This window comes from Bombina bombina, chromosome 5 (genome assembly GCF_027579735.1).
Source record: "Bombina bombina isolate aBomBom1 chromosome 5, aBomBom1.pri, whole genome shotgun sequence".
Lineage (NCBI taxonomy): Eukaryota > Metazoa > Chordata > Amphibia > Anura > Bombinatoridae > Bombina > Bombina bombina.
The window spans coordinates 486,716,718-486,731,454 of NC_069503.1; the positions used below are offsets into that span (position 1 = coordinate 486,716,718).

Consider the following 14,737-nt stretch of genomic DNA (forward strand, 5'->3'; position numbering starts at 1 on the left):
AGAACAACATTTAGGTTCCATGTATAAGCTGTATTATGTAAATATTGCTTAAAAATGACATAAGATATTGTTGCTCACACTTGGTCCCATCCCCTCTCCAAATTGTCTCATTTTACTGATGCAAATATACAAATATTTCAAAATCCAAACCATTTCCGGTCCCAAGCAGTTTGGAAATAGGGTTTTCAACCTAATTAGTGTTTTCTAATAATTCTGTGCTGGTTTCTCAAGAAGAAATGTAAATAAATGAGAGAATGAGCAGATGTTTACCTTCCACACGTGTATAAGGCTTCCAACTGTAGTACCAGCCTCTGAAAGGTTTGCTGTTGTATTCTGCGCACTGCTGAGCTCTGAAGTCAATGCTATTTTTGGAACAGCTCTGGCTATTACACAGTTTAAATACCCGTGATGATCCTTCACAGAACTTGCCTCCATAGGAGGGCCTGCAATAATCATAGCAAAAAAACATAAAAGTTGTTATGATTCTTTACAAAACAAATTAAATTAGAAATAGTAATTCCACAGAAAATGGAAATTTTTATTATTTTCAAAAACAGCTTGCAATACCAGACAATAAAGTGAAAGTCAATCCCAGCGTTTGTGAAACACTAAGATTGACCATTGGAACAAATAAAATACTTCATGCTGAAAGCTCCTTTATTTGTTTCAAGTATTTGCTGCACTGAGCTGCTCAGGCAACCCACGGCAGAACGCCGTTTTGCTGAGAGGTGACGTTTTCACCTCTTAGCCAATAGCCATGCGGAAAATCCAGCTTGGTGCCTGCTGAAATGCACAGCTATTTGCTAAGAGGTGGAAATGTCACCTCACAGCTAAATAGCGTTCTTCCGTGGGCTGCCTGAGGAGCTTAGTGCGGCAAACACTTGAAACAAATAAAGGAGCTTTCAGCATGAAGTATTTTATATTTGTTCCAATAGTCAATCCTACCGTTTCACAAATGCTAGGATAGACTTTCACTTTAAATGATTAAATATAGCAGCGCATAAATATTTGTACAATAAAACTTATATTATGAGTTATAGTTTTTGCTAGTTTGTATTTTTATAATAAGAAAAAAATAGGATAATATATATATTTAAGCATGTAAAATAAATGTGGATGTGGTTACTGTTAAAGGTATAGTAAACACCAATTTTTTGTTTATTCAGATAGAACATACAATGTTAAACAACTTTCCAATTTACTTATATTATCAAATTTGCTTCGTTCTCTTGTTATCCTTTGCTGAAGGGACTGCATTGCACGACTGGCAGCTAGCTGAACACATCTAGTTAGCCAATCACAAGAGACAAATGTGTGCAGGCACCAATTAGCAGCAGCTTCCACTGGTGTATGATATGTGCGTATTCATTTTTAACAAGGGATACTAAGAGAACGAAGCACATTTTAAAATAGAAGTGAATTTAAAAGCGTCTTAAAATTACATGCTCTATCTGAATCATGCAAGTTTAATTTTGACTATCCTATCCCTTTAAAGCATAATTAAACACTAGGGCTCCATTCATGAAGCTATGGATGCAACTTGGACACCCTTAGGGTGCAAGCCTGCCCCCTGAGAGCCTGCAACTGCAAGTTAATAAAACCCCACTGCTTCCTCACCACTCTACCACCTCAGAGGTGGCAGAGTTAAAATATGTCAGACTGATTTGTTCCTCATGACTGACATTCATTGCTTTTGCATGATTGGCTGTAAGAGAGCAGGAGGCAGTTACAGTAAACACCTTGTAATTACAAGACATTTGTTGTCTTGCTATAGAGCATCATATCATCCATATATATTTATAAAATAAACATCTCGTTTACTGCAGTTGTTTTTCAATAGCCAAACTCCACCCACCACTTGCCTTATTTTGAGGAGCCAAGTCAACTAGGGCTTAAAGGGATATTAAAACAATTTTTTTTCTTTCATGTTACAGATAAAGCATGTCATTTTAACTTTCCAATGTATTTCTAGTATCTAATTTATTTAGTTCTCTTTGTATCCTTTGCTAAAAAAGTATAGCTAGGTAGGCTCAGAAGCTGCTGATTGGTGGCTGCACATATATCCATCTTTTCATTGGCTTTTAGCTAACTCCCAGTAGTGCTTTGAGAAAATCTACAATTTTCAGAGCTAAATTACATAAAAAGGGGGCAAAACAAATAATGAAAGTATAAATTCAAGAAGCAGATGCTGTATTGCTTGGGCTGAAACGGTTCCTGCCAGGGAATTTTTTCAGCTCACATTTTCATAAAAAGTCTCCAGAATGCTATGGGCACCTCTAATTATTTACATAGATTTTTTTTTGTTGAGAAAAATTATGAAGAGTTATAAATAGGTCATTGGAGTAATAGATCGATGACTGCAATTTTAGGTCTGGAGACTTTTACTAGGAATATAAAGATCCACAATTAATAAAAAGGAGGTTAAATAAATGATAAAAGTATATATATATATATATATATATATATATATATATATATATATATATAGTTGTGCTCATAAGTTTACATACCCTGGCAGAATTTATGATTTCTTGGCCATTTTTCAGAGAATATGAATGATAACACAAAAACTTTTCTTTCACTCATGGTTAGTGTTTGGCTGAAGCCATTTATTATCAATCAACTGTCTTTACTCTTTTTAAATCATAATGACAACAGAAACTACCCAAATGACCCTGATCAAAAGTTAACATACCCTAGTGATTTTGGCCTGATAACATGCACACAGGTTCACACAAAGGGGCTTGAATGGCTATTAAAGGTAACCATCCTCACCTGTGATCTGTTTGCTTGTAATTAGTGTGTGTGTATAAAAGGTCAATGAGTTTCTGGACTCCTGACAGACCCTTGCATCTTTCATCCAGTGCTGCACTGACGTTTCTGGATTCTGAGTCATGGGGAAAGAAAAAGAATTGTCAAAGGATCTGTGGGAAAAAGGTAGTTGAACTGTATAAAACAGGAAAGGGATAAAAAAAAAAATATCCAAGGAATTGAGAATGCAAATCAGCAGTGTTCAAACTCTAATCAAGAAGTGGAGAATGAGGCATTCTGTTTGTTTGATAACATACTGCATTCATCTTGCCATCAATTCTGACCACATTTCCTGTGCCTTTGTAGCTCACACATCCCCAAAACATCAGCGATCCACCTCCGTGTTTCACAGTAGGAATGGTGTACCTTTCATCATAGGCCTTGTTGACTCCTTTCCAAATGTAACGTTTATGGTTGTGGCCAAAAAGTTTAAATTTTGGTCTCATCGCTCCAAATGACTTTGTGCCAGAAGGTTTGAGGCTTGTCTCTGTGCTGTTTGGCGTATTGTAAGCGGGATACTTTGGGGCATTTGCGTAGTAATAGCTTTCTTTTGGCGACTCGACCATGCAGCCCATCTTTCTTCAAGTGCCTCCTTATTGTGCATCTTGAAACAGCCACACCACATTCATCTTGAACTCCTACTTTTCTGCCCTTAATCTCCATAAGCAAAACTACTTCTCTACTCTTATCTCTAATCTTTCTTCAAACCCAGAACGTCTGTTCTCCACTTTCAATACTCTCCTCCGCCCTCCCCCACCTCCTAATACAACTTCTCTGTCAGCTCAAGTGACTTTGCCAGCCACTTCAATAACAAATCGACTCCATCAGAAATGGAATCAGCTCTCAACATAATTCCATTCTCTCCCCCCCTCAAATGCTCTCACTCAACCACAACCCACATAACCTAAAACTTAGCTCATTCTCCCCTGTTACTGAGGAAGAAGTTTCGGCACTTATACTGTGCTCTCACCTCACTACCTGTCTCCATGACCCTATTCCCTCACAGCTACTCCCCTCCCTCTCTGCCACCCTTACCCCTATACTAACACACATTTTCAATCTCTGCCTCATCACGGGTATATTTCCCTCATCGCTGAAACATGCACTGGTCACACCTATCCTCAAAATACCTTCCCTTGAACCTACCTCCCCATCCAACTACCGTCCCATTTCCCTCCTCCCTCTTGTCTCAAAGCTTCTAGAAAAACTAGTATATGCACGCCTATCCCATTTCCTTGCATTAAACTCCCTTCTTGACCCACTGCAATCTGGATTTAGTCCCCATCACTCCACAGAAACAGCTATTTATAAGGTTACCAATGACCTACATACAGCAAAATCAAAAGGCCACTTCTCTCTGCTTATCCTCCTTGATCTGTCCGCAGCCTTTGACACTGTTGACCACCCTCTTTTGCTCCAAATCCTCCAATCCTTCGGCATCTGTGACACAGCCCTTTCGTGGCTCTCTTCCTACCTGTCAAACTGTACCTTTAGTGTAGCCTTCTCTGGGGCCTCCTCTGCCCCGTCACCACTTTCTGTCGGAGTACCACAAGACTCTGTCCTCGGTCCCCTTCTCTTCTCAATTTACACATCATCACTAGGTTCCCTAATAAAGTCCCACAGTTTCCAATATCATTTGTATGCCGACGAAACCCAAATCTACTTCTCTGCCCCAGACCTATCTCCTTCCTTGCTAACCCATGTCACTAACTGTCTTTCTCACATCTCTTCCTGGATGTCCTCTCACTACCTCAAGCTAAATCTCTCCAAAACTGAGCTCCTCATTTTTCCCCCTTCTTCCAAAATCTCCACCCCCAATCTCTCTATAACTGTCAACAACTCCATCATTACCTCTACCCCGCATGCCCGATGTCTCGGGGTCACATTTGACTAAGATCTTTCTTTCACACCTCAAATTCAGTTCTTGGCTAAAGCCTGCCGCTTCCACCTTAAAAACATCTCTAAAATTAGACACTTCCTTACACAAGACACAACTAAGATTTTAATCCACTCTCTCATTCTTTCCCGCCTCGATTACTGCAATTCTGTCCTCTCTGGTCTCCCCACCTGCCGCCTAGCTCCTTTACAATCCATAATGAATGCCTCTGCCAGACTCATCTTTCTTACACATCGCTCTTCATCTGCTGCAACTCTCTGCCAATGCCTTCACTGGCTTCCTCTTACCTCTAGGATCAAACAAAAAAATCTCACTCTGACATACAAAGCCCTCAACTGCACTGCTCCCCCCTATATATCAGACCTTGTCTCCAGATACTCTCCTTCCTGTCCCTTTCACTCTGCTCATGACCTCCTCCTCTCTGGTTACCTCATCACACTCCCGTTTACAGGACTTCTCCAGACTGGCTCCCATCTTGTGAGACTCTCTGCCTCACTCCACAAGACTCTCCCCTAGTTTTGAAAGCTTCAAGCACTCCCTAAAGACTCTACTGTTCAGGGATGCATACAACCTATGCTAACCTTACTTTATACCAGTTCCACTCCTCTATTGCTATCCCCTGAACCCCCTAAGCATGTAAGGCTAAGAGTCCAGCTGTTTGTAGATCACCTTCTAAAGAGCTGACTACAACAATGCAACTCTTGGCAGGGCCCTCTACCCATTTGATCCCTATAATTGTTTTGTTGTACTCCCCCTTTGTTTATAGCGATGTGGAATCTGTTGGTGCTCTACAAATAAACGATAATAATAATTATTATAATTTCACCTGAAGTTATTTGTGGGTTTGTCTTTGCATACCAAACAATTTTCTTGGCAGTTGTGGCTGAAATTTTAGTTGGTGTACCTGACCGTGGTTTGGTTTCAACAGAACCCCTCATTTTAAACTTCTTTATTAGAGTTTGAACACTGCTGATTTGCATTCTCAATTCCTTGGATATATTTTTATATCCCTTTCCTGTTTTATACAGTTCAACTACCTTTTCCCGCAGATCCTTTGACAATTCTTTTGCTTTCCCCATGACTCAGAATTCAGAATCATCAGTGCAGCACTGGATGAAAGATGCAAGGGTCTGTCAGGAGTCCAGAAACTCATTGACCTTTTATACACAAACACACTAATTACAAGCAAACAGATCACAGGTGAGGATGGTTACCTTTAATAGCCATTCAAACCCCTTTGTGTCAACTTGTGTACATGTTATCAGGCCAAAATCACCAGGGTATATAAACTTTTGATCAGGGTCATTTGGGTAGTTTTTGTTGTCATTATGATTTAAAGAGAGTAAAGGCAGTTGATTGATAATAAATGGCTTCAGTCAAACACTAACCATGAGTGAAAGAAATGTTTTTAAATTATCATTCATATTCTCTGAAAAATGGCCAAGAAATCATAAATTCTGCCAGGGTATGTCAACTTATAAGCACAAGTGTATATATATTTATCAAATATAATTAAACATTTTATATTATATTTTATATTGAAACCTAGCTCCTTTACATGAGAGCATAAATAGGTAGACTCAGGTGCATGCACGTGACTTTAGCACATTATGTATAACATTGTTCCCAGCATTCATACCTCCCAACAATAGTGGCTAGGTATTAGGGACACACAAGATTAAAGGAAGCTATTGCCGTTTTGTAGGCAGAGTTATGTTGGTAGGGGGATCACAGGTGGATAGTGGATGAGATCATGGGGGGTTTCTAGGAGGTCTGTGGGCATATCTAGGCAGACAGTGGGTGTGTCTGGGTGGTCCATGGACAGGGTTAAAGGGACAGTCTAGGCCAAAAAAACTTTCATGATTCAGATAGAGCATGTAATTTTAAACAATTTTCCAATTTACTTTTATCACCAATCTTGCTTTGTTCTTTTGGTATTCTTAGTTAAAAGCTTAACCTAGGAGGTTAATATGCTAATTTCTTAGACCTTGAAGGCCACCTCTTTTCAGAATGCATTTTAACAGTTTTTCACCACTAGAGGGTGTTAGTTCACGTATTTCATATAGATAACACTGTGCTTGTGCACGTGAAGTTATCTGGGAGCAGGCACTGATTGGCTAGACTTCAAGTCTATGAAAAGAAATGAAATAAAGGGGCAGTTTGAAGAGGCTTAGATACAAGATAATCACAGAGGTTAAAAGTATATTATTAGAACTGTGTTGGTTATGCAAAACTGGGGAATGGGTAATAAAGGGATTATCTATCTTTTAAAACAATATAAATTCTGGTGTAGACTGTCCCTTTAAGAGAAATTAAGCAAATTGGGACATATGGCTGTGGACAGAGGGACAGTTGGGAGGTCTGTTGATGCAAACACCACTGCCATATAGTGTTTAAAACACATGCATGCTCCTGGACCTACTTCCGATAAGCTTACATGGATAGGAGCAACACTTCAAGGGAAAGTGATATATTTCATAACAGGAGTAAATTGGAAAGCTTTTTATAAATGTATACTCTATACGAATCATTAAATGGACACTAAACACTAAGTCAATTTCATGCACCTGCCCATAATCATGGGTGCTGCCATTATGGAACCTAGGTTACACTGAGAGTTGCTGCACATGTGCAAATAGGTCACCACTGGAATGCAGTGAAAGACAGATTTCAACATGGTGGCACCCATAACTAAACGGAGGCATGAAATAACCTCAATACTATGCTTATAAAATGTATTTAGTGTTTAATGCCCCTTTAAAGTTTGATATTGTCTTTTATGTCCCTTTAAATCAAGTGACGTAACTCATTGAAATGGATGCCATAGAAAAGAAAGGCAATAATAACACAAGGTCTTATGCATTAACATCTAACATATTTAAATGTAGGCCATTGATTTTCAAATAAATGTGCGCATTATATGTTTTAAATTAAAAACACGCACATATGTTGCAGCAGACGATAAAATACATAGAGGAAATGAATGACTGGATTCCAGTAGTACTTGTTGCATAGCATAACAATTAAATAAATATGTTACACGTAGTTCAAAACTGGCAAACAAAATCAGATCCACGTGGCTGTTTCTATTCAGCCTGAATATGTTAGTAATGTATAAACAAATTGCTTCAGTAAGTGTATAGAGAGATTACACCTGCAAAATGCCACAATAAACTAACTACAATATTATACAGTAAGTGGATCACCATTTTATCAATGAATTGCATATTAAAAACAGTATTTTTTTCTAAAAACTGGTCTTTTTTCATGCAGAAAAATAAAAAGTGTTATAATGTATAGTCTCTAAAATATATGAAATAAATAAAAGGACAGATGGTGCTTAATAGACCACCCTATAGGATGGTACAGTTAACCCCAGATGTGATTTTTGCTTATATGGGCCTCATCAGTGGAGGTGCGGTTATAGCCCTTTAGGCCAGTGTACAAGGGTTCCACGTCTGGTTGCCCATCACTTCTAGGGAGACTAAAATACATAAGAGAAGTGCTCCACTGATGAAGCCCATATAGGCAAAACGTAGATCTGAGGTTAGCTGTACAAGTCCTTTGTTAAGAGGAGAATTCCTGGTATTCCAGCATCACTTTACTTACACAGAGGTTGTACACAATCTGTAATTTAATAATTATCCGCTTGTTAAAGGGATATGAAACCCCAAAATGTTCTTTTGTGATTCAGACAGAGCATGCCATTTTTTAAAAAAAGTTTCCAATTTACTTCTATTATCAAATTTGCTTTTTTCCCATGATATTCTGTGTTGAAGAGATACCTAGGTAGACATCTGGGGCACTACATGGTAGGAAATAGTGCTGCCATCTAGTGCTCTTGCAAATGGATAACATTCTTGCAAAACTGCTGCCATATAGTGCTTCCTAAGCATACATCTCTGCTTTTCAACAAAAGATACCAACAGAACAAACAAAATTTGATAATAGAAGCAAATTGGAAAGTTGTTTAAAATCACATGCTCTAACTGAATCATAAAAATAAAATGTTGGGTTTCGTATCCCTTTAACATCTGCTGATGAGCTATTTTCATTGTTTAAATCGGCAACATTTTTTAATTATTGGTTTGGTGAAAAGTTGCACTGTGTCGTCAGTCCTGTTTAACTCACCCCAATGCTTCTTACTCAAATACTCATTGAAAAACCCATTTTCCACTGATTGAATGCTACAGCTAAAAAGACTGGCTAATACCCCAAATTACACGTTTAAAATTATTACTGGGTACACCAAAATGTTTGTGAATGTAACAGTAGTTTTGCACATAAACGAAACACACTGAAACCAGACACCACCATTATTGGATGATGTTCCGAAGTAATGTCACCAAACAGATACAAAAACTAACTGCTTGATCAAAATAAAAAATAAAAATAATAAGCACTTTTACACTAATAAAAATGAGAAAAATCAATAACCCGACAAACACACATGCCCACTATACCCACTGCACTGCGGTGGATTCCTGCAGTCAGTATTTTGAGTGGGAAATATTAGACTTCACATGCAGGTTTTTATGCATGTTTAAAGGGATATTAAACACTTTGAGATTCTTATATATAAATTATCTGGAGCAAAAACTTTGCAATATATTTTCATTATTTATTTTGGGCCCTTTTTTCCTTGTAATTTAACTCTGAAAGATGTAGGCTTTCAAGTTCCTATTTAAAGAGGAAGTGCAGTCTCCAGACTTAAACCTGCTATATTCTGCACAGCCATTGGCTGCATATTCCAGTACATCATTTATAGCTGTCCCTAATTGGCCTTAGCAGAAAAGTTTAGATAAAGGTAACCTAGGTTACACCATCACAGTGTTCTTTGCTTTATGGACACTAAAATGTTACACTCCCCCCCCCCCCAATATTTAAAGGGCCAGTAAACCTAGCAAATAATGTTATATAATTCTGCACTATTAGCTTAGCGCCAGGTTTCTAAAGCAAATTGTTAGCTAGATATTTAGCAAAGAAAACAGAACGCCGCTCCTGGCTCTACTGAGCGGGTCTGTTTTCTTCTCCTAAGCACATCTGGGCACGCTGTCTAATCACAGCCGGCCCGATCGCACTATTAAACTCAATGTAGCTCGCTCCAGCTACCAGACCAGAGCGGGAGCGAGCTACATTGATTTTAATAGTGCAATCGGGCATGCTGTGACTAAACAGCGTTCCCACGATACGCTTAGCAGAAGAAAACAGACCCGCTCAGTAGAGCCAGGAGCAGCGTTCTGTTTTCTTTGCTAAATATCTATCTAACAAATTGCTTTAGAAACCTGGCGCTAATCTAATGTTATATAATTCCGCACTACGTGCAGAATTATATAACATTATTTTCTAGGTTTACTGGCCCTTTAAACAGCCAATATAATTTTCATTCAGTTTAAATAAACTTATTTTATCATGTTGGTTTTTTTTTTAATAGCTTTTTTTTTTATTTTACAAATGCCCATGAAAAACACTTAGAGGTAACATTTGTGCTTTTCTGGGGTAGTAACTTGTCGGCTTGGTTTATGGAATTTGTCAGTACTGTTAACAGCAAGAAGAAAAAGAGGATACGGCTGAAAACACATACAGTATAAAAAAAAAAAAACAAACAGCACCAGCAATTTCACTCAGTATAGATCATTTGTGAAAGATAGAACAATATTCAAAATCATTTAAATATTGATCACATTTAAATTGACATAATTGTTTCAATTGGTTATGACAATCTTTGCATATATTAATCAGAAGCAGATTAAAGGCAATATAACTGGTTAACCATGACATCTAATGAGGCTGGGATATTCTGAGTGTCTTGTGTGGAAAACTCTACAATAAGAAATACATAATAGCAATTATAAATAATTTAACTATCTATCTTATTTTCACTTGACAACTCACAGCAAAGAAAAGGAAAAAAGGGTACCGTGGATTGTTACACTGCCGTTCTCTGTAGGAAACGCCTCCCCCGCAAGTCCTTGAACAGGTTGACCAAGCAGACCAGTCTGACCATTGGCCGTCTGTGGCTTTGGGTCCTTCATCACCGTGTTTCACACATTGTCCCCTCCGACACCACTGCAACATTAAAAATGATTTCTCTATACGGAAATGTATAGTACAATGCTCAGTGCAACACAAACACTACATATGAAAGAAAAACATTTCATTAATTCTATTTGCGCTGCGGAACCTGTTGGCGCTCTACAAATAACTGATAATAATAATATAGGATTCAGTCACAATGATTTTTTAATGATACTTAGGGTTTACATAGGGGGGGTATATTAAAAATGATGAAGATTTACAATGTGACAGGATTTGTTTTAAACTTGGGTTTAGAGAATAAAATGTCAAAGAACTTTTCAGTTGACTTCAATTATCAATTTTGCTTAGTTCTTTTGGTACGTTTGTTAAAAAGTAATCCTAGCTCCGCTTGGGAGCATCCATGTGTTTTTTGCCTTCCCGCAGCAGGATTGCAACAATGTTTATAGCAATGTTATACATTATTGCTGCCATTGACTGCTAAAGACACTGGCAGGCTCCTAAGTTCCCATCAGCCTATCTAGGTTTGCTCTTCAAGAAAGAATAGCAAAAGAACAAAGTAAATTTGATAATAAATTTGAAAACAGAAGCAAAATTGGTAAGTTGCTTAAAATGACAAACTCGATCTGAAATATGTTTCATTTTTACTTTTATGGCCCTTTTAAGCTTTTATTTAAACGTCAAAGTGAAAACACTAGCTCTGCAGTCATATGGTATAATAGAATACAGTATTATTTATTTTTACCTTACACTCAATTTACCAGCTTATTAGATGTTGAATAGCAACGCAAGTAAATACAGAAGGTCTATTTTTAACTGTTGGGAGTGTGAATTAATTATTGTCATAGTAAATCCCTATGGTAACCTTTAATCTTTTAATCTGTATTATCTAAGAAAGGATTAGAAAATATCTGTGTTCTTTAATTACGGCACCAACCAGCCTATTTTTCTCTTCAAACGTGTCACAATCTAGTTATTGATTATATGTTGTTCCTTCCCACTTAATTTAAATTGTAAAGAATGTAGAAGCAAACTACACGGATGTATGTGTATTCACTACTACTATACATAATTTTACATACTACATCATAAGCAAAACTCTAAAAAAACAAGAAAAAATGGTTTATATCCCTTTAAAAAGGGATATAAGCTCTCCTACAACAAATAAGGTGCCTAAAAGAGTAGACCATATAAGTGATAAAAAGATAAAACTCTTAAAGGGACAGTCAACACAAGATTATTTGTTGTTTAAAAAGAAAGATAATCCCTTTATTACTCATTCCCCAGTTTTGCATAACCAACACAGTTATAATAATACATGTTTTACTTCTGTAATTACATTGTATCTTAGCTTCAGCTGACTGCCCCCTTATTTCAGTTCTTTTGACAAACTTGCATTTTAGCCAATCAGTGCTCACTCCTAGGTCACTTCACGTGCATGAGCTCAATGTTATCTATATAAAACACTTGAACTAATGACCTCTAGTGGTCAAAATGCATATAGATTAGAGGCAGTCTTCAAGGTCTAAGAAATTAGCATATGAACCTCCTAGGTTTAGCTTTCAACTAAGAATACCAAGATAACAAAACAAAATTGGTGATAAAGGTAAATTGGGAAGTTGTTTAAAATGACATTCCCTATTTAAATCATTAAAGTTTTTTTTGGACTTGACTGTCCCTTTAAATGTAAAAAATACACATTTGAACTACTGAACATGTCAAAAACTCGCTAATGTCTACTTTCAGCTGTCCACAAAAAATAAATACATAAAAAAAACACTTCTGTGAATGACACCATTTTCAGCTGTAGATTGGTAAACTCCAAGCTAGCAGAAAACCGGGTCAATATTTAACCTGGAAGTACCCATGTATAACTTTATATACAACATATAAACAATAATTCAATAAATCAGAGGGCATTATGGGTTAAACAGCAGTGGCTTAGTAACAAAAAGTAAAGAAATAAATATGGCTACAGATGAATAACCAATTTTGAAGCATTAAAAATGATCATGTGACTCCAAGTCCTCTGATGTGAAATTAAAGTGTTGTTAAAATACTATAGTTCTCATTCATGGTATACACACACACTTGTATTTAAAATAAGTTGTTGGACTGGTACATTTTAGGATAATAGCAGATTTCAATAATAACCCATTCAACTGTGCTGGGAGCTAGCGGAACTCATCTGGTAAGCCAATGACAAGAGGCACATGTGTGAAGCCACTATAAATTTGACATTTGTTTACTAAACGAATACCGAAAATAGCTGCTATCTGGCAGCATTTAGATATTTTCGGTACCAGATTTATTTGTATCACAGGGGCACTCAAGTATAAAATTAAACTTTCATGATTAAGACAGATCATGCAATTTTAAAACAACTTTCAAATTTACTTCCATTAACAAAATCTGCACAGTATTTTTATATTTACACTTTTTGAGACACCAGCACCTACTGAGCATGTGCAAGAATTCACAGAATATATGTATAAGCATTTGTGATTGGCTGATGGCTGTCACATGATACATAAAGAGTGGAAATAGACATAACTGAAATTTGTCAGAAAAACATCAACTACTTATTTGAAGTTTATACTAAGTGCTATTGTATTGTCTTTTTATCATGCATTTGTTGATTATGCAGATCTACTGTATTTACTGGTCCTTAAAAGTGCAACAAATGTCTAGCTATTTGTGTAATGTGCTTTTGTACAAATTTAGGCGGCACAGAAATGAGATGAATGCCACAGACTGTGCATTTTTGTCTTTGTTGCACTTAAAAGCGAGCATTGTTTTTGTTATGGATGCTCCTGTATTGAGAAAAAAATTGTGTTTTTCATGTGTGTGAGATGTGTCACTGTCCACCAATGAAATATTAAATAAGGCTTTACACCACTTGTATTTCCTATTTGCTTCAAAATATATTAAACTTTTTATTTGCATGGATAAAAAAACACACACGCTGAAACAGTGTTTCTTTATATACAGAAATATGGAGATAGTTAAAGGGATATCTAATCCAATTTTTTTCTTTCATATTTTAGATAGAGCGTGCGATTTTGAACAGCTTTCTAATTTACTTCTATTATTGATTTCTCTTCATTCTCTTGGTATCTTTTGTTGAAAAGCAGCAATGTAGGCTTAGGAGCCTGCCAATTTCTAGAGCACTATATGGCAGCAGTTTTGCAAGAATGATATCCATTTGAGAGCACTAGCTGGCAGCACTGTTTCCTGCCATGTAGTTATCCAAACGCCTATCTAAGTATCTCTTCAACGCAGAATATCATGGGATCGAAGCAAATTTGACATTCAAAGTAATTTGGAAACTACAATATATGCTCTGTTTGAATCACAAAAGAAAATGTTAATTATGTTTCTAAGTTTATTAAATTCCTTGTATATTTTGTTTCATAAATAGCAAAGTCATTATATTTTGTTTTAACTTAGTTATTTAATAGTGCTTTACCAATTGTGTATGTTCTGTAAGCCTTTAATAGAATAAGGGAATAAAACAGAAGTCTGTATTTTTAGTAACAGATTATTATGGTACATGTTGACAAGTTTATAACTGGTTTAAAATATTAGCCAAATCTATAAGGGAATGTAAGGATTGAAGAATGAATGACTGTGCTGTTTATAGGCAAGTGGATTTGGGTCACCGAAGTTTTAAATAATAAATGATATTGGCTTAATTAACTAAACGTGTTACTGTTTAAGAGCCCATAGTCTATTATTCCAACTGTCACCAGCAGGTAATTAGAAAGAATCAAACATAATGAATTATAATTATAATAATACTTTAGCACAATGCTATCAAACAGATAAGTGCAATGTGGTTATGGGGAAAAAACAAATCTAAGGGCACAAAGCATTTAATAGTTTATCTAAAGGTGAAGACCTAATTCTCTTCACATAAAACTGGAAGCATTGTAAACTTTTATCTCAGCACCTTGTAATTACAGGTCAGTGGCTTTAGTCTTTATTCCCATC

The 14,737-nt window shown here is 36.6% G+C and overlaps 1 protein-coding gene across 1 annotated transcript in view; it reads right to left on the bottom strand.

Moving 5' to 3' along the window:
- ADAMTS16 (ADAM metallopeptidase with thrombospondin type 1 motif 16) overlaps positions 1-14,737 on the bottom strand; it is a 399,543-nt gene that overhangs the window by 169,850 nt on the left and 214,956 nt on the right. Inside the window, exons 12-13 of the mRNA XM_053714402.1 lie at positions 10,629-10,777; positions 271-443 (exon numbers count right to left, since the gene is read on the bottom strand). Coding sequence (XP_053570377.1) covers positions 271-443; positions 10,629-10,777 — 322 coding nt within the window. The remainder of the gene's footprint in view (positions 1-270; positions 444-10,628; positions 10,778-14,737) is intronic.